We start from the raw sequence: 21,770 nt of genomic DNA on the forward strand, positions 1-21,770 counted from the left end.
TCTGAGCCACTCTCCCTCTCCCACACTGACACTCTGGCGTGCCTTTTCAGGTCTCCCTCCGCCATCACTATAATTAGAGACAGGTATTAGAGTACTCACAACCCAGGTGACGAGCCTTAACGCTCTCCCTCTCCTGCAGACCAACACATGACCACGCCCCCCCCATGCCACAAAGGACAACTGCTCCATATGATTCCCAGAGATGAAGGTGACAGGCTTTGTGGATTGAGTGATGACGGACAGCAGCATACCACTTAGAGTGTGGGCGGTGATGGGTCTTTCCAACTGGACCATAGGAAGTCACCACTTAGAAGCCAATTCGAAATCCATAAATTTCCCTTCAGCTCCGGAATCAACTGAGGCAGAAACCATGTGACAGGCAGATCCATACTGCAGCCGGGCCTGGAGAAGTGTCCGAAGTCCAGGGGTTTTGTCCAAAGGTGTTGCGTTCACCAGTAACCCCTCTCCTACTGACGAGCGATGTCTTTTACCGGACAGGAAGCAGAGAGATCATCAGAGGCAGCATAGTAAAAACACAGTCCATTAACGAAACATCGCTGTTTCTCCCTGCATGAGATTTGAGTTCTAGTGACTTGCATAGGCTCGGTGTCGGGCTGTGAGACTGGTGAGTTGGCTGGAGAGGCAGAACGGGTAGGAGGATCAGCCGCCAGGGTAGGTGGAAAGCGGCGTCGATGGTGGCGACACCTCCCGACCTTGAGCCAAGCGATCAAACACTCGGTGGAGTTCTGTAGTAAAGGCATGATAGGAAGCACAGCAGGGATGTCTGTTGTCCCCCACGGCAGTGCCCCATTCGCCAGCCCTTCCGGTGAGGAGCATAATAACACAGGTCACCTTCATCGTATCTGAAGCGAAAGTGGAGGGCTGTAACATGAAGAACAGGGAACATTGCGAAAGGAATGCGCTGCAGGACTCCGCCTCACCTGAATACGGGGCTGAAGGGGGAATGCGGGCTTCAAAGCATCCACGAGCCAGAGGAACCACCGGAGCCAGTAAGGAAGCATCCTAAGATGGGCCAGCATCAGGAGATAGGCGGAGCTGCTGAACAAAGGAGGTGAGCTTGGCGAGCTGCGAAGCCATCATCTCCAAAGCCCAGTTCGAGGCAGCGTCTTGATCCTGCTGACATCCCAGCAAGACTCCCTGCTGAGAGAGGGTGGAGCGAAGAGTGGATTCCTCTGCTGGGTCTATACTTGGCTAGATTGTTCTGTAACAAATGATAGTGAGACAAACATACCCAAGAGCAGAGGAATAGTTCAAAGGATTTATTTTAACAATAATAATGAGCAGTCACTGGGTGGAGGACTGTAGAAAATCCCGACACCGGCTGCAGCAGTGGGAAGCGATCTCCAATGGCGTGCGCATCACAGTTGCGCAAGGGGCAATCCGTGAAGAGAGCATTCGCAGGATGAGTGTGTGTGTGGTGGAAGTCAGGAAGAGATCGTAGAATCCTCCGCTGAAGCTTAGTGAGATGCAGAACAACGCCCAGCAGAGATGAGCGAACTTAAATCCCGACACGCAGGCAGAGACGAGGTATGCTCTGTGGAAGACCAGCTGACACGCAGCAATACTGGAAGACAACCACACACCCCACACGCGGGCAACCAAAAGATACATGAGACAGGACCAACTAGGCAGAGAGAGTGAGGTTAGAACTCAACGTCAAACAACAATCTAGCAAAGATACTGAGAACATGATGGGCTTAAGAAGGGAGTGAATTAGGGGAGAACAGGAGTTGCTCGGTATGCTAATCAGTGGCATGATCAGCGTTCCCCCGGGAACAATCGGTGTTCCAATGGAAATGCCGATCGTGCATGCCGGCCGCACCTGCGAGACATGAGGGAGAGAAAATGACTAAACATACAAAACAAACCGACAAACTCACCGGAGCCATGACATAATTATGGTGTTAATCTGACTGAAATCAAACTTCTAAAGTGCATGTAAACATACTGACCAGGTTTACATGCACTTAAGAAACCGTTTAAGGGATTAAGAGAAAGTGGTAAAACACACACAGGTTTCTCCCGGATAACGCAGCTAATGTGATCATATAAACACATAAGCAGCGTTCTAATGTATGTTTTTGAGTGCGCATGTGCCTGAACAGACCGGATAACAAACGTCATAGGATGCAGCCCAACAACAACTCAACACATTGGAAGGAGTTTAACATTTCTCAGGGTACAGTGGGAAAAGCACATACACTATAAACTATACCCATCTATACACACCAATGTAAAATATCGACTGTCCCTCATGTTTGCATATATACGCTGGTACATTTAGGGAATCCCGAAGTTTTACGTGAGAGGGAAACCCCACTATTCCACTTCAGGTTGCAATGCAAAGTTAAAGGATACAAAAACAGCAACAACTCTGGAATATCAGAAAATAAAGCAAAGCAAGCAACAGAGAATAAAATTGTGAAGTCTTCCTCAAATCCCATGTTGGTTATTTACACAAGCGTCTCAGGGAAATTACATTACTGTGGAGAAAGCTGCTTACTGACCAAACCGCACGTATACGGTAGTAAAGTGTATGCTGCTTAAACAGTGCATGTAAACCGTAACACTGCTTTCTCACAATAACCCGCTTTCTTGCAATAAGCCGCTTTTTGGTGTTCATTGAGTAAACCAACTATTCAAAACGATTCACTAATTAATTTGAGTGACTGCGAGGGACTCAAATGTTGTATCAAAATATTTATTTAAATGCTGCTGTTTGTCACTATGTTTGGATATAAATGTATCTGTAATTGTGTAAGTTTAATGTTGTCACCCTGATTGAGATCTTCATTGTTGTTGTGCCAGATAAATGGTGATCTTTAAAAAGATATTAACCCCTTAAGTAGCCATAAAGTTTGCTACTTTTTGTCAGTACTTTGTAGTGTAGTTACAGTAACTACTTTTCCTAAGTAGTTAACTGTGGTTACTTAACTACTTTAAAGCTGATGTATGTAACTTTTTTGGTGTTAAAATATTTTCTCCTATCCCAGCTAAATATGAAGAGACAGTCATAAGTAAGCCATTCGTCTATTAAAATTCCTCTGTTTGTTTTGAGTGACCCATCTCAAGAGAGACAATAACATTGACTCGACTAATGGCATGAGCTGGGGCGAGACTATCTGTTCGATCAACGGCAGAAGGGGCATGTATTCAAAAAGCTGTATATTTTTTCAATTCCGTTTGGTGGCGCAGAAATTACACACTTCAGATTTAAATTATGAGCACTGCTTCAAAGTAGCTTCCTCAAAACTGGTGTGTAGATGTGTGTTTAAATACTAAAAAGGAGCATTGGTATGTGAGTGGCAGTGTAAAGTGAATGGGAAATCAATAAGTATGTGTGGCACCAACTCGGTTCCTATTAAACAAGCCCTTGTTGTATTGATTGGAGAAGAAGAAAAAGCGAGCGGTTAAATTAAGCAGATACACACTCGCCTTACATAACAAATCCCTGGATCAGGTCACCGTTTTTAATGTGTGAGAAGAGGAGGATGATATGTGGGAGAAGAGCATAGAGAAATATAGAGAGATTAAGGGAGTTTGACTCTACGCCACCACCAAAGTCTGTTTGGAGAGAGCTTTACCTGGCTGGGACACCGTGAGCCAGAATGCATTTTCTGACATGCCTAAAAAGTTGTGGGCTCTGCACCAGTACTGGCCTGCATCTCTCTCTGACACATTATACAGAGTCAGCATATCGTGGGCCTCTTTTACCTTACTGACAAAACTCTGCAGAGACACACACACATTTAGTCAAAGGGGAGCATGTTTACATGTGAATACACACACTTAATGATTTAAAATGAATGCAGCATCTTGTTCTACCACTCTTTTAAGATACCAACAAATGTATTGTGTAGCAAGATTTTGCAGGGTGCGCAGATGAGACTGTGGGGAAGGTAAAAGCCGGCCGCGCGGCTCCCAGTAAAATACTGTTTCAATTATGTGGGAGTCTAAAATAGCGTGGCAGTCTGGCGAGCCGACACTCTCCCCTCCTCTGCCTGCTGACGCTGCCCTTCCCTCGCTTCCCGCACTTATTTTTTTCCATGGCTTTTTCGGGAGCCTCTTCCCTCATTCCCTCCCTCCTTCTCTTCTGAAGAGTGAGTGGGGCAGCACTGCTAATGGCTGTCTCCCTTCGCGACGCCACCGCGGCGGTTAGCTTAGCCCAAAACAGATGTCTGCCTTCTCTCTCTCTCTTCTCTGAGAAGAAAAACAGATTGAGAGACCCCTAATTCTCCTGTTGCAGAGTCTATAGTGAGATGCTAACATGGGTGTGATTAGCAGTTTGAGGGAGGTGCTTTAAAAGTCACTCAAACCTCACGTGAGACATAATATAGGGCTTATTTTAAGCTGCAGTTGGATTCGTTTCTCAAAAATTCCTTCTACATTCATGTTCAATCTTCCAGGATTGCTATTACAAACCAGAGGTGTCAAGGTTTAGCAGGTTAGCATTGGCAGCTAGCCCCTGCTGCTAGATGCTATAACTACACCATTCTGTTTCTCCATTCAGAATATAACTGCTGAATCATAAATATTTCTTTATATTATGGTATACCAGTACCCCTATTTTTTTGGAAGGCTTTAATTTCATTAAATAGAATTTGACAACATAAGGTATAGCCGAGCAACTACCATTGAAATGAATGGAAATGCTAATGGATAGCTTTCTTCAAATATTGTAAACCTTCTTGTTATGAACCAACATGCACAAGCTAATAAAGATTTCATAATAAAAGTATGTAACGTAAAAAAAAAAAAAAAGAAAAAAAAAAAACAGAAGTGAAATCACTCTCCTAAATTGAAAAATGGTTTGTTTATACATTTTTCTGATAAGCCAGTACAGAACACTGTACTAAGTGCTGTACCTTAAGGATGTTGACATAGGGGGCGCCATTGGGCCCATGCTGGCTTCCATTCACCTCGATGTGTTTGAGCCACTGGATGTGTGGCTGAGCATCACTGTACACCTTACAGTGGAACTCTACATCACTGCCCACCACCACCGTCTGATTGGCTGGGAGTCCAGCCTGTAGGATGGGCCGGTGAGGGGAGCGTTCTGATTGGACAAGAGATGGAATACGGTAAGTGATGCAGACAGTTGAAGGTGAGTTTGGGTTAAAGATTGTATGTGTGTGTGTGTTCATACCTAGCACGTCGAGCTGGTAAGTGTGCTTGATTGTCCCGTATTTGTTCTGCACCACACATGTGTAGTTCCCTCGGTCAGATGGAACAGCACTCTCCATTACCAAACTCCACTGCTGATGTCTCAACTAGAGAGAGGAGGGAGAGAAAGAGAGACAGAGAGGTCTATGTGCTTTCAATTTATAGGGTAAAAAATATGGCTTGAAAGTCGAACATTGTTTTTTTTATTTATTTTTTTTACTTACAAGAAATGGTTAGTGAAAGGAGATACTTAGAATCTTAACTTTAAGAAAATGTTAATCATCAACATCAGGAGGTCAAACTCAATATAAAATGAGCTGTGTTATTTTCCATAAATGTAATATGAGGCTGTCTGTTTTTTGCAGCCCTGTTACCAAAAGTTGGAACAGTTTAAAACCCTAATTTGTGTGATTTTGTGATTTTCTAGCAAAACCATTAAATGAACATCACAATTACAAGAAAACAGACATTTATCAAATTAAAAAATAAATAAAAATAAATATAAAATATGAATAAACGTATCTAATACCTAACAGTTCTCACAACAAAAACATTGGATTTGTGCCTATAATGCTTTAAAAACATTCATGTGACATCAAAGTGTTTTGCATTTATGGAAAGTTCCTTTATTCATAAAGTGGTAGATTATTTAAGAGGTTCTTTTGAGTCTTTCCTCAGGTTTTTCTGTTAGTCTACGAAAAGCAGGTGCTGAATTCCTCATGTCAGTATTATGCTATGAGTAAGCTCCATGGGGCTTGGCCTGTTGCTGATAGAGCAGCTACCCATGTATGCCACATCTGAACACCATGTCAACAGCACCGTTTGTATGGCAAACCAACATCACCAGGCATGGAAAATGTGCCGATGGGTCACAAAGTCTCTTTATGTTTACACAAACCCTTCACCTCCTTGCATATGCATATATACATACAGAACCAACAACTCATTCATAGACTATAATCTAATTGCATATATGTCTCTCTCTCGCTGTCCCTTTTTGTCACTCTCACTCTGTCTCTCTCTCATTCCCTCTCTCTGCACATTGGAGGTCAGAGTGGAAATAAATCTAGCTGTGTAAATATTATGGGCTATGTTTTTTTAACAGTTACATGGTAACACCGCATGAGCAGCAACATGCGCACACACAAACGTACATGCCTCAGAAAGTTGGCAAATGTGCCCATGCCCCCTGTATTCCTTCTCCTCCCACTCATCTCCAGGTTCCTCACCTCCTCTCGCTGGCACTCTCAGTCAGTGAGTCTTTGGAGCTTGCTGACTGACATGCTAAACAGTATGAGAAATGTGCGTAAATGTGTGTACATCTGAGAGAGAGAGAGAGTGTGTGTGTGAGAGAGAGGGAGAGTTAAATTAGTACTTACTTGACACTGGCATTTTGTGTGTGTGTGTGTGTGTGTGTGTGTGTGTGTGTGTGTGTATGTGTATTTATCTCAATGTGTCCACAGGAAAAAAAAAGCCTTAAAGAATTCTCAGCTGTTCGTGAATCTAGCCGAGCACTTTATCAAGAAGGAAAGAGAGGAGAGAGAGGCAGTGAGAAAGAGTGCCGTTAGTCAATTTATCCCATCATTCATCAAATGATAGGAGTGGAAAAGTGTTATGATGACATGCTTTACCTTGCTGATTCTGATACTGAAAAAACTTAGGGGCTAATTCACTAAACAGCTGCACCACTTTTGTGCATGGCATTTCAGCATAAAAAACCTGCTTCTTATTTACTAACAACCAGAAATCCAGTTTAACTATGCGCAAATTCGCTGAAATAGGGTTGCACTGCAAAGAAAATTAAGTCATTGTTCTTTGTTTCAGCACAAATGCACCTCCTTTCTACAGTACACAAATTAAGCTTATTATTGTATGGCCTTCTTCACAAAAATCAGTGCTATTTGCCTGCCAAATTTAACGTTACACTATTACCGCCTGCAGGAAGAAGGCAGTAAACGTTTTTTTTTTTTGTTTTTTTTAAAGCTGAAGTGTGTAATTTCTAGCGCCGAATGGGATTGTAAAAATAAACACTGTTTTCAAACAGCTTTTGCGAATACTCCCAGTGTTTACCGTTAATTGTACAGATACTTGCACCACAAACTCACACCACTGGTTGAGGCAATATTGCCACTGTCAGGCTATGTCTACATTAATCCAGATACATTTGTGTTCCTTGTCTGTCACTCACTCGATGTTGTGTCGATGTAGTGACACTAGGGGTTCGATCTTGAGAGCCCCGATCACCTTTGCTTAAAATAGAAAAGGCCAATGAGAATTGGCGAGTGGAATTTGCATGCCACTCTCTGCCCCGGACATACGGGTATAAAAGGAGATGGTGTGCACCACTCATTCAGATTTTTTCTGTGGAGCCGAATGCATGCTTGTGTTCGTCCTCTCACATTTTGCTTACGCTGCTGGATTTTACAGCGCATATCAGCGGACACCCTCGCACGGTCGAGTGTTGTGTTTCCCCTGGGTGCTTCGGCAGCTGAGTCCGCGGGTGCTAAAAGAGTATATTCAAAAGAGTATATTTCCTTCTAAAAGAGCTCACGCAAAAGCTTGGCATCTTTTTAAAGATGTCTTTCCGCGTTTGCACTACTGGATGTGGCCATTATCTCTCCCCTCCGGACAGCCATGAAATCTGTCTCGAGTGCTTGGGGCCCCAGCACGCCAAGGCAGCTTTCGTGGAAGGGACATGTTCTCATTGTGAGAACATACCCATCAGAACGTTGTGGTCACGGCTCACCACCGCAGCTGCTTCTCAACCTGGTTCGCCCTGGGCTGATGCTCAGCCGGCCGGGTCAGCAAGCACCATGGGCGATCTGGATGTGGACAAGGGAGCGTTTCCACCGGCACAGCCCCATGGATCTCCCATTCCCCAGCATGCTTATTCTATCCAGAAGAGCTGTCAAGCAATACAGGTGGTCCGATCGCGATGAGGATGAGCTTTCGATCGCAGCATCGGAAGGTGGGCTTCTGCTATCAGAAGCGGACGAATCTTCTGAGTTCCTGCGCACGGGCGGTAGAGCACAGGATGAGGCGGACGCTGAGATGGCAGCTGTGCTTGCCCGGGCGGCTGCGAACATCGGGCTAAGTGGAACCCTCCACCCTACCCTAAGCATTCACGGCTGGATAACTGGCTTTTGGCCCGGTGCCTTTCTTCCCGGAAGTGCACGAGGAGCTAACAAAGTCGTGGAAGGCACCTTTTTCTGCCCGTACATGCTTTATGGGCTTGTCCACCCTGACTACCCTCGACGGCAGAGCGGCTAAGGGATATGTCGAGTTCCCCCAGGTAGAGCGTGCTGTAGCGATGCATTTTTGCCCGCAGGGCACAGCCACCTGTCGCGACCGACCAAGGCTCCCTTCCAAGGCCTGTAAGTTCTCTTCCTCATTAATTATGAAGGCTTACAAGGCAGCGGGTCAAGCCGCTTCCGCCATGGCCGTCCTGCAGGTCCACCAGGCCAAAGCGCTGAAAGATCTGCACGAGGGTAGAACCGACCCAGGGCTGATGCAGGAACTGCGTACTGTGACCGACCTCACCTAACGGGTGACGAAAGTCACGGCGCGTGCCCTGGGCCAGACAATGTCCACTCTTGTGGTCCAAGAGCGGAACCTGTGGCTTAACCTTGCGGATATGTGTGACGTTGAGGAAGTCCGCTTTCTCGATGTGTCCATCCCACAAGGGGGGCTTTTTGGCGACACCATCGAGGATTTCACCCAACAATTCTCGGCGATGAGAAAGCAGCTTATCACGATACACTGGACGGGAGACCCTCACGACAGCGCGACCTGATCAACAGGTTCCTCAAGGGCACGAGGAGGTTGAATCCTCCTAGACCGTGCCTGATTCCCTCTTGGCACATCTATCTGGACTGCACGCAGAGCTTTAGACACTTGGAGCAGCTCTTTGTCTGTTTTGGAGGACAGCAGAAGGGGAAAGCTGTCTCCAAGCAGAGGCTAGCCCATTGGACTGTGGATGCCATTTCTCTCACATACCAATCTCAGGACTTGCCGTGCTTTTTGGGAGTCTGGGCACACTCCACTAGAGTAGTTGCGTCTTCCTGGGCACTGGCAAGGGGGGGCCTCTCTAGCAGACATATGCAGAGCTGCGGGTTGGGCTACAGCCAATACCTTTGCGAGGTTTTATAACCTATGCATAGACCCGGTTTCGACCCGAGTGTTATGTTGTAACAGCAGGAAGACCGGGTGGCCGGTTGGGTGTATCGCTTGCATTGCACCTTTCCCCTTTTTCAAAAGGTGATAATGCCTTTTTGTCCACAACAGTTCCCCTTATCCGGTGAACCACAGGCACCTTTTTAATTCTTAAGCACTGTTCGGTGACGAACTCGGCAGAGGAGTAATGGCACCTGGCCCAGCACTCGTGGTATACCCCTTTTCAGGTGAGCCCATGTGCTCGGGCTCAGTGCCCCATGCTTGGTGATTCCCGCTTGGTAATCCCTTATGATGAGTTTCCACTGTTCGGTTTCCCCTTAGGTAAATCCTGTGTTTCCCCTCGCCAGAGCTTTCTCTGCCTCGGCCATTGTTGCTGCATACATCGTTCCATATGTGAACTTCCCCGTTGGTAAGTTCATGTGAGGTATTCTCCACATGTTAACCTCTCTCCGGTAGGATGTGGTCTCTGTAGTGCTCCCCCTCCTGGAGAGGGAAGAGAACTTCCCAGCGTTATTTTAGAAAGTGCTTTGCAGGAAACTCCTTACAGCGATCAGGTAAGGCTCCGCTGGTAGCCTCCTTGGCTAAGTGCCTCCTCCCCCCTTAACGGGACTAGGGAGTCGCCTAACTCGCTGGAAGGTCACGAGGCATGCAGCAGCTTGCCCGTGTCCACTCTTCCGTACCTCGTGACACGGTTCAGCGCTTGCAGTGTTTCGTATAGGAACCCCTAGTGCCACTACATCGACACAACGTCGAGTGAGTGACAGACAGGGAACGTCTTGGTTACTGATGTAACCTCTGTTCCCTGATGGAGGGAACAAGACGTTGTGTTCCTCCTGCAGCGGTGCTGAACTGGCCGCTGACATGGCTGGGACTATGTCTATCGGCTCCTCAGCATAAATCTGAATTCCACTCACCAATTCTCATTGGCTTTTTCTATTTTAAGCAAAGGTGATTGGGGCTCTCAAGATCGAACCCCTAGTGTCACTACTTCGACACTACGTCTCATTCCCTCCATCAGGGAACAGAGGTTATATCAGTAACCAAGACGTTTTCTAAAAGTTGCTCGAACACACTAAAACGTATAAAAACGCTTAAATCCCCTTACTGCGCATGCAAAAAATAGACATTTCATATACAGCTGAAACGCAATTGCCCTCATGTTTTGTCGCCAGACAGCAATTTTGAGTAAACTTTGTGTTGCCTATGATGGAATGCATTGTGAAGGTTGTACAAAGTAAAAACGTATCTTTAAGAAAGCTCTTAAAGTGAATACGTTTTCAAACATAAACCTATTAGTGTGGACATGACATCAGGTGATTGGGCAACTCAAACAAACAGAATAATATTGACAATAGAGACATGTTTGTTTACATTTTCAATTGGTCATGGTAGCAGTAATTCCAGTTAATTCCAGGCTCTAAAACAATGTAGACAGCGTTTGGAAATAAATCTGCAGCCGCAATTCATTTTTAGTAAATTCTTCTCTGAGCGAGAAATACCGAAGTGTAGGGTTAATAATCAGCTGAACTTCACAGTTCAAATTCCTCCTAGCATTACTCTGTTAACGTATTAGGCCTCTTTAGCTCTAATGTCAGACTGTGTTAGGAGTTAAAATCAGTTTAGTGGATTGAGCCGAAATTCTGGGAATATTAAAAGTAAAGGGACCCAGGAGGTGACAAGAAGCTCAGGTCTCTCTTGCATATATGTGTGTGTTTGTGTGTATGTCCAGGATTTATGGTTATGTCAAGATAGTGCAGGCTCATTCTGACAGCGGTGTTGTTTAATTTGACCCACAGAGACAGGAAGCAAAAACAACTGACCCCAGGACTAGTCATTAAAATGACAAAACTGTTTCTCTTTGTCTCTCTCAGTGGAAAGTGAGAGTCTGACGGGAAATGTTTCATCATTAAATGATCCCATCAATATTATACAGTTGACCTATAATCATACATGCACTATCATGTGAAAGTCTGCTAAGAGCTCTAGAGAACATACAACAGGCCAACATCAATCAGTTCATATTGATAAGGGCACACAAATCGGAAAAGAACAAGAAGATGCAATACCAATTTGATGCAATGAGCACTTTTAAACAAGAACTAATCTTAGATTTGCCACAATTTGCCCGGATAGTAACATCAGATATTTTGTTTGCGGCATTAAAGTATTAAGTAAACTAGATATCCACAAACAGAACTGTATATTATGCATAATATATTATACACATGCATATTATGCATATTTTCTGGGTTATGTCTGCAAAAAAATCTGTAAATTACTTTACTGTTTGGACAGAAATTCTGATTACAAAGTCTACTGATGTGCAATTATTTGATTATTTGATTTAGTTTTTTTCCCCCCACTGTGGTCTATTATTGTGATATAAACTGTTTCATATAAACTTGCCCCTTAACAGAAAGTTTTCATGTCGGTCAGACAGACTTTTCCTGTCTAAGTCCTGTCTTAGGCAGAATAAACTGCAAACATTAACCTGGGAAAGGCGAAAGTATTTGAACATCGATAAATTACACACTTGACCTTCAAACATCAAGCTTTTTTCACACAAAAACATTTGTTTCTTTACCCAGGCACTTTATGCAACTTAATAAAGTAATTCACTGCTGCTGTGGCATACAGACAAAACGGTACATTTGTCAGTGGATTAGGGATTCAGCATTTCATTAGTGACATACAAAATGCTTTAAGCATGTAGAATTTAAAGAACTGGTGCTCCCACAGAGAATGCAGACTGAAATTGAGTCATCTCTCCAGAAGATGTAACAGTCTTCGTGCACTCACTTGTCAATTGAGCTGTTGAATATGTTGCAAGACGCTCTCATACACACTCACACATACACTGTTTTCACAAAGCTTCAGTGTGTATGTGAGTGCGAGGTGTGACTAACCCACAGTGCCACAGATTAGCATTATTACAATGCGACTTCGGCTGCCATATGTGAGCATGGAAAAAGCCACGCCTCCCCCCGTCAATCAATGTCTCTAAATTGCCACAGCAACACCCTCTTAGAACCTCCCCCCTCTGATGACTCAATAGAGAGGTGACCTCTGACCTAAGAACGCTGCCAGTCAGGGACAGAAAGTGTCTAGGGTGTGTGTGTCTGTAAGAGTGTTTGTTTGAGTGTGTTTGCGTTAATGTGTGTGTGGTCATTTGAAGGGTAAAGCTCTGGGAAAGTCAACTGTCTAAACAAAGTCATGGATAGTTTTAAACAATGAGAGTATGACATGTGACTCATTTACTTGCATTTAAAACTCATTCCGTAATCTTACCGCATTTAGTGTGCAATTAACAAGCTCTGACTGTCAGCCAGAGAAGTATTCAAATGTATGACTAGCTCCATTTCCGATTGAAACATAATCCCGGCATTATTGTTCCATGCAGAAAATAGTTTTTCGAATACACTGATCTCCCAGGGAATCATTTAAACTCCTTATGTTTAATTTTCAACGACTCTCTGCAAAATAACACAAAAATGTGTTAAAGGGCAGTTCACCCAAAAATGAAAATTGTGCCATCTTTTCCTCATCCTCTTGTTGTTCCTAACCAGTCATACTGGTTTATAACAACACAATGGTGGGTAAGTGATGAGAGAGAGGTTTCATTTTTGGGTGAACTGTCTCTTTAACACATTTTTGAGTGTATTATCAAGCTTTCAGTCCTGTCATTTGCACACACGGATAAATATTAGACCTATGACTTTTAGCCTTGGTCTTAATAGAGACAGAAGACATTCAATGTGAGCTGTCAAGCCTCTGTGTATGTGTGTGTTAAATAAAGCTATTATGATGCTGTCAGGCGTCTCTATGCCAGTGGTGAATGTTTTGATTCAGAGTGCAGGTCTGATGTAAAGGATGACCCTGAGTCAGTGTGAACCCCTGGTGTGTGTATACGTGTGTGTGTTTGTAAGGGCAGGGTGGTCACTATGGCCATGAAGAGGTGGAGAGTTCAATGTTTTGTTTCTAAATTTCTCTCATAGGGGATGCTGGTTATATTCTATGCTAACAGGTCAATGCAAAGTAAGAGTATGTTAAAGAATCTGAATGTGCATGCTTGTATCTGTGTGTGTAGAGGGACCCAGAAGAAAATGTCATAAAGAGTTTGATTTTACTAGCTTAGGAGACTTAGTGGAGTTCTCAGTTATGTTTCTTTTAAGAGTTAACAGATCAGTTTGTTTCAGACGTCACAACTAAAATACTAAAATAAATTTAAATAAATGAGACAATTACTGACATACAGAATCATTAAAGAGCTATTCAATGGCATTGCTCAGATTATTTGTTCATGGAAGAATTTGATAAGAAATGTTTTAAATCATATTGAAATCCCTGACTTTTGATTGCAGACTTTGACAGTATTTTATTTGTGACATTGAGCACGTTGACATTCTGAAACATAGTGTAGACGAGAACGCCTTTTTCCTTACACCATTTAAGGGATGAGGAGACATCAGTTTAAGACACACAGGTTCCTCCTGACAAACGCAGCATATGTGGCCATGTAAACGCATTGCGTTTTTACAGGTTTCTGAGGAGTGTGCATGTGTGAACAAACCGGATAACTTATGCCATAGGATGGAGCTATACATCATATCAACAAGTCAACACAGCGGTAAAAACTAAATGGGAAAAGGCAAAAACACATACACACAAAACAAAAACAAATATACCCATTTATACACACACCAATTTAAAATATCGACTGTCCCTCACATCTGCATATACGTGCTCAAGTACACTGGGGGAATCCCAAGGTTTGACGAAAGAGAGAAACTCCACTATTGCAGCGCAATTCCGCTGCAGGTTGCAATGGGAAGTTAAGGAAACAAACACAACAACAACTCTGGAATATCTGGAAATAAAGTGAAGCAACAGAGAATAAAATTGCTAAGTCTTCCTCAGGTCCCATGTTTGTTATTTACACAAGCGTCGCGGGGAAATTACGTTGCTGTGGAGAAAGCTGCTTACTTACTGAGCCGCATGTATATGGGAGTAAAGAGAAAGCCATGAACACAGTGCATTTAAATACATACTCTGATTTTGAGTCTTAAGCAGCTTTCACTCATTGTTGAGATCTCTGGATTTCTGGGGACTTTTTATCAGAAGAAAATTCTGAAATGCTGGAGACTTACGGGATTGTTTAGACCTAAAGTGTCCTTGCACTAAAAAAAGGCAGACACAGCGCAATGAATAGAACAGAATGCAGGTGTATTGAGGAGTGTTTTTAAAAGTTGACTTTTTTTCTAAATTGACACGGCATCTAAAAAACGAGCCGGTCCTGCTGAAAAAACAGTGAGACACTGCACAACAGTCAAAAATGTCCATCTATTATCACACGTTTATATAGAAAAACAATTGAAAATCAGTGCAGACAGATGCAGAAACACATTTTCTGTGAATGGCCATTTGTCTCCATTTCATCTCAATATCTCATTTGTGATTTTTATCTTGAAACAGCATAAGTGGGCATAAGTGACTCTTAAGGAAAGTTATGTTTAATAACTCTACAGTATTTAATTGTGGGGGAAAAATCATCCAATGCTAATGAGCAACAGCCATCAGATAAATAAAAAAAAACATAAACCAAGAATCAGTTGGCCCCCTCCAATACACACACACACTTACAAACACATAAATAACAACAAGACCACACGCACTTTCTGTTCCTCTGCACAACAGGTGGAAGAATTCTCTACAGTGTACTGTACATGTAAATAAGATCCAGAGAGAGAGAGAGCTCTTGAAAGAGCAGATGGTGATCGTGTAAATTGTTAGTAATTGCAGACTTCTATTATATGTAATCCTAAACAAACACTTGAACGCAATCTAATAAAAAAAAAAAAAAAAGGTTTAGAAGCCCATATTCTTTATCAAAATTCCTATTGCCTTACTTTAATCCCACCCATTCTCTGCTCTCCCTTGAATTCTTTCCCATTTTTCAGCCAGTGGATGGTGGGTGTTGGGTTGCCAGCAGCAGGACAGCGGAACTTCACCGTATTTGCAGCAGGAACAGCCAACAGCTTCTTTTCCATCCGGTCAGAGCGGGTCCAGTATGGAGCTTCTGTTTTGAAAGAAAGATAAAGACAGGAATAGAATTGTATGTTGCTTAAAATATACAAAAATAATTGCTTTATGGTTCACAGCAGATGTTTTGAAAGTTTGCCAAATTCAGTTGAAAATATTGAAAATACAGAAATCCTTAGGAGTAAATGATTAGCAAACAGCTCTATCCTCTTTATACACTGGGCCCAATAAATATTTGGACACTGAAGCAACATTTAAAAAAATTCTGAATGTCATTGCATTAGGTACACAAGATCATACTAAGTGGCATCTGTAAACAAGTGATGTCAAAACCTTTTTCAGAATTTACCTTGTTTTTTTTTTTATCAATTACTTTTAACTAGCTGCTTCCAAAGTCATTTTAGTGGATGTCTGAAGTCAGTTCCCCTCAAGTTCACACAAGTGTCCAAGCAGAGTACACACAGGTGTAGTTTATCACATTAACTATGGAAATGTTACAATCTGTTTGACAACCAGAAAGTGTCAAAATGTTGGGTTTTTTTTCTTCTTACTGACAGGATCCAGTCACTTTGTCAGTCATGTTTTTAGTGGTGACAGGATCCTGACACTCATGTTCTGTGTTTGTGTTTTCATGTTCGGAGCATGGTGTCTGGGTCCTGACTCAGCCTAATTCGGTTTCTGTTCTGGTTCGGGATCCGGACACTCATGCTCCATGTCTTGTCATTTGTGAGCGCATGGCTTCGGGTTCGGTCCTCTTTCCATGCGCTCTTCTGTCACTCTTGTGTGTTGTGTGAATGGTCCTTCATCACCATGTGCACTCGTGTGTGTTTCAGTCTCATGTGTTAGCACATGGCTTTGTGTTTGTCTGCCATGTGCTTCCCTGACTCTGCCACCTCATTACCCTCATCACTCTCCCTCATTTAGTCCTTGTTATGTTAATTGTCTTCACCTGTTCCTCATGTGCCCTACCTGTATATATTGTGCTCCTTTTCCTCTTGTGTTTGTCGCATCGTTTTGTTCTCACGTTCAGTCTGTGTTTTGTTGCTCTGTCTCCAGTCTGGTTTGTAATTTGTTTTTCAGTTTTAAGTTTTGTTGTTTTTTTCTCTTTAGTTGTTTTCTCCCTTGAGAGTGTTTTGCTTTCCCTGTTTCTATAACTTTATTTAATAAATCTTAATTTTTTTGCCTCATTCCTGCCTTTGGGTCCTCATTCCTGATGCAATTGACACTTACTTAACAAACTTCTTGTGCTATCTTTCTCTACAATAATTGCCACTTGGTTTAATATATTGTTTCTAGTGCAATGACATTCATACATTTTCAAGTGTGACCTTAGTGTCCAAATACTTTTTGTGGCCACTGTAAGCTGATGTGTGCCGTTATTTTTCAGTAGGTAGGGTGTTCCCTCTCCGGGAGTCTTCGTGTGGGTGAATGTTTATGGAAAGATTTTTTTGCGCACCCTGTGGCAGCGTCAGACTGGCTGCCTAATTCCCAGACTGAATAAAATTTTTTTTGTGAAAGCAAACACACACGCATTTACAGTGTTAGGCATGTTAATGCTCTTAGAGACAGAACTCTGAAAGACACCCAGTGTTAAATCCTTCACAGAGCTATGACACACAATGCGGATTCCTAATTATAATTAACTACATAATAACAGACAAGTTTTCCTTTGTCTAATTTTTCCACAAGTTTATAATACTAACTGTCATGCGGTCAGGTCTGTGTTTAGGCTTCCTGGTAGTTAATGCCAAATATCAGAGCATAAATACTTACAGTAACATCCTTCAGCTACAATAATACAACTCAAAACAAAGTCATTATTTCCATTTTCAGACTGGCCTGGTCTTGTACTTTGTAAATGTGAGTGTGTCTTTAAGAGATTTAGTAAACATACTTTCAACCCTTGTCAAACAATTAACTCCAAATCAGATCAACCCGTGAACTTGGCGATTAAATCCACAGATGCCACACACACACACACACACACAAACAACTAAGGAGAGAAAGTGAAAAGAGAAGTGTAGCACAATAAATAACTGACTTGGGAAAAACTGTAGTAATTTTGTAATCTACATATAGCTGAAAATGCAACAGTGCATAGAAGCTATATAATTCTCTCTCTCTCTCTCTTTGCCTACTGTATAGATGGTATCAGCTGTAAGTTTGAGGGGAGACTGGCAGGCTGGCATTTCCTTTGGCATTTCTGACACGGAGCACTGGCACACTAATGCCTGCATGCATGCACACATACATTACCATAGCTATTTCCATGGGCATATACCATACTGCCTTACAAAGGGAAAATGCAAACTAAGCCAACCCTGAAACTGAGAAAAATGGCATCAAAGTTTCTGGACTGTCCAGCCAAATGTGGATTATAAAATAGGCCCTGTTTACACCTGGTATTAAGATGTGTTTTGGGTGATCCGATCACAAGTGGACAAACGAGACATTACCATTTAGACCTGGTCGTAATATACGTCTCTTTGACTACTTGAGTTTGGATTTTGAGGGGAGGTTGTCTGATTTCATGATCACATACATCAATCAATACAGCAGTGTATTACTGCATGGTAATAAAGTTCAAAAAGTTCAAAGAAGGATAACATTTCATTTTAAAATGTCCATGTTACACATATTGCATGTAACTATTATTAAATACTATAGTAATAACAATAACAATATGTAAGTATCAGCAGCTCCATAAAATAATTACAGAGTATTTACATGTAATGTAAAATTATTATTATTCAGTAATTACATTGGTACATAAACACACAGTTACAAGAATAATTTAAAATAAAGTGTGACCAAAAGATGAAAAACAAAATGGTGCACTGTTTCTCCCATTTAAACTAGCATTTATTCTAAGCAAAAACATGATGTTTCGAGTACATTTCATTTGAGTGGAATACCTGTATTAACTGAGCTTCAGATAAGCATGTCTCTCATCTGTGTCACTGCATGTTGATGTCAGGCACACTATGCGCTTTTAAATAAAAACTAATTAATCATGTGAAATATTTATTAGAGCGCTTGAATTAGTCATCAAGAATGACTATTTATCAAAACAGTAAAATATTATTTGACATTATCTGCACATAACATAAGTAATATTCATGAGTTTCGCAACTTTGTGACATCACAACACCCCCCTCTCCCCTCCAAGCTGTCCCCACCACTTTTTGGGTACATATTTATACATTAAAAAGTATGTTTTGTTTTTGTTTTTTCCCAGAGGAACAAAACATAAATGTAACTTTAAAGGTACACAATACTTTAAACGGTAAAAAAATTTCTGAGAGTGCACAAAGGAAGGTTATGTCAGATTTTTCTCACATTTAAGGACAATTTTTTACCCAAACTACGGTTAAGTAGGTACACAAATGCACACAAACATAATATTTCCATTTTGCAATACATTCTTAGATGGCATGCTGTTGGTCAATAGAGCATGTCCAGTCAAACCATCAGGGCAACTCAACAGGGGTCCGTACCTAACAGTGGTCCTGGCCAATACATATGTGTGTGTGGTTTGCCCTTGCTTACACTTTTTATGCAGTTCAATACAGACAATCTAAGCTTTGAAGTGGGGACCACAAATCTACAGTGACCCAACTTTTTTTCATTTCCTTTTATTCTACAGCCAAAATAAGCCATCAAAGTAAAGCACAACTCCATACAGCTGATATTACACACAGCTTGCTTCAGTCAGCCAAACTGCGAGCGGTAACCAGCGCTGCATCATTAAGATATTACAGAATGATGTCATCAGAATGTCACACACACAACCTCAGCGCTTCTCAAATATTTCAGAGAGGCCAGACCTCACAGCTTTTAGCTCGAATGTACTGAACTCTCTCTCTCTCTCTCTCTCTCTCTTTATTAATTAGAGCTGGATTACTGGTCATTAAACTCTAAAGGGGTTTCTGGTTTTTGCTTAATCCCTCGTTTCATGCCCTCCCCTCAACCCTGAGCCCTCCCCCTACCTCACTACAATAGACAAATGTTCAGTAATTTCTTTCTTTCTGTAGATATATGAATTTAGCTGAAGATGTGTCATTTTCTCAATTTTTTAGTCACATTTCACATGAAACAGTTAGACTTTAAATTGTTTCTCATCCTCTCCTTCTCTCTCAGGAGAATTTGTGTTTTAGCATCAAGTGGTAGAAAGTAGCTGATGAAATGAGATGCAACCTATAACTCCAGCAAAGAGAGATGGTAATCTAATGCATTTATTATGCAATGGAGACATTTCATGAAAATATCAAATGAAAAAAAGAAGAATGAAATGAGGAATGAGAGGCTGAAACACACCATTTCCATTACCTGCATCGTCCGAATCTTCATCATAATCCTCATCATCGCCAGAAGACAAGGAATCTAAAAGAGACAGTGACACAGAAAGAGAGAGAGATCTTATTACCACACAGCACAGTGGCCTTTCTCTATGAACAATGAACCTATTCATATGATCCGCAAAATGAGGAAAATAAACTGATAACAAATCAAAACCAATTACTGCACACACCCACACACCACTCAAACGCTCTCACACACAGCGGTAAATGGATGGCAGATGTTTGAGTAAGCGAAACGTCCCGGAGATTTCTGACAACAGCTGTATTTTTACACACACATACCCAGAAACACACACGCGTGCTCACACACACACACACACACACACACACGTATCCTGCTTCTAAATTAACTCATTCAGAGGAGGAAAAAAGCACTATTTCCCTGAAAAAGATATTATTCTGTCTTCAGCTCCTCCTCTGTGAGCAATATACACAGGTAAAACTGTAAGGTACACACTCCTAAAATACCAGCAGAGCGTGATATCCAACACTAGGCTTGTTTAGTGCTAAAGATATGCTGTTACCGGGACACTGAAGCTTTCTGTGTGTATTTGTGTGGGATTTTTTACAGCGTTAGTTTTACCAGACAGTCACTTTTTTGTTATATTTTCATTTTATTGTTTATGTGTGTGGCTTTAACTATCTTCATTGGCTGATGTGGTTTGTATCTTATAAAACATTTTGGAGTTTTGAGAGGTATGTTGTTGTTCTGTGGAGTTACATGCTGTTATAGGAATAGAACACCTAAAAATAAAAAAATTTATGATGCGTCGCACCAAGTTTGACATCAATGACGAGACACACAAGAACCAATTATTTTTTATGTCACTGATGTCAAAGCCGGCACGATGTGTCTTAAGGCGGCATATCTGAATATACGTGAACGCGAATGAGATTACTGAGCTATGGTTGATGGAGAGATTTTTAATGAATAACAATGAAAATTTCAGTCTTTTTCTTACATAAAGCTATCTTACAGCTTCAGTCATATGGATTGCTTTAATGGTACTTTTATGATGCTTTTTATTTCATTTTTGGAGCTTGACAGCCCCAGTTACCATTTACTTTCATTCTATGAAAAAGAACAACATAAACACTCTGCAAATAACTTCTTTTGTGTTCCACGGAAGAAATACTGGTTTTGGAAAACAGCATGATGGTGAGAAAATGATTTTTCAGTGATCTATTCCTTTAAAGTTCTGTTCCTATGTTCCTTTGTTGAATGTTGCTGTCTGTAAGTTTGTCTGGGAGCTTTGTTCTGTGTTAAAGTGTGCAGAACAGGATATTGCTGTCTTGTGAACGCTTTATCGAATTGCAGTAATTGGTCCAGACTGTGCGCCCGTTTAAATTTTCTTTCTTTCTCCAGTCACAGGAGAGAAAGAGAGCTGATTTGCTCTGGCCTAACGCCAAACACATGTGCGTAAAAAAAAACAAACAAAAAAAAAAAACTCTTACTTAGTTCTTCCTTCTCCCATCTGCTTTAAATGATTAGGTGATTCCAGATAATTATGTTCTAATTAGTTATCAATGAGCAGCTCAGCTTGTGTCCTCAAGTTTACAGGTCCTAAGATCACTCCATACTACTGTTTAAACACACACACACACACACACACACACACACATTACAAACACAACCACACACACATTTTCACAAGAACAAAACTCTGCTTTTTATCATGTAATATGTCTATTTGCTCTCATGATAATTGTTGTTGAAGCATGAACATTTGTGTAGGTGTGGCTATGTTCGGAATACTATCCAACCATATTACTCATACTTTTGCAGTATTATTTAGTGCAGCATTTAAATTTTATTCATGCAAAGAGACATTTGTCAAAATCTGCAGTATACTAAAAGCGCATATTGCTTGCAGTAGTGTTTGGCATAATGAAACGAGCTCAATTTCCAGTGTGACAAATACAATTTTGTAATTACTAGGGATGCACCGATCCGATACCTGGATCGGTATCGGCTCTGATACTGAAGTTTTTAAACAGATCGGGTATCGGTCC

General features: G+C 41.7%; 1 protein-coding gene across 4 annotated transcripts in view; it reads right to left on the reverse strand.

Annotated features, from left to right (window-relative positions):
• The window catches only part of LOC127411879 (fibroblast growth factor receptor 3), a 56,500-nt gene that overhangs the window by 14,354 nt on the left and 20,376 nt on the right, over positions 1 to 21,770 (reverse strand). For 2 of the 4 annotated variants that reach the window (XM_051647728.1, XM_051647725.1), the window contains exons 4-7: positions 19,714 to 19,779; positions 15,264 to 15,433; positions 5,168 to 5,291; positions 4,887 to 5,077 (exon numbers count right to left, since the gene is read on the reverse strand). In XM_051647728.1, coding sequence (XP_051503688.1) covers positions 4,887 to 5,077; positions 5,168 to 5,291; positions 15,264 to 15,433; positions 19,714 to 19,779 — 551 coding nt within the window. Of the gene's footprint in view, positions 1 to 3,605; positions 3,751 to 4,886; positions 5,078 to 5,167; positions 5,292 to 15,263; positions 15,434 to 19,713; positions 19,780 to 21,770 lie in introns of all 4 variants that reach the window. The other 2 variants (XM_051647727.1, XM_051647729.1) reach the window with 2 other exon arrangements.

Source organism: Myxocyprinus asiaticus, chromosome 21, assembly GCF_019703515.2.
Source record: "Myxocyprinus asiaticus isolate MX2 ecotype Aquarium Trade chromosome 21, UBuf_Myxa_2, whole genome shotgun sequence".
Taxonomy (NCBI): Eukaryota; Metazoa; Chordata; class Actinopteri; order Cypriniformes; family Catostomidae; genus Myxocyprinus; species Myxocyprinus asiaticus.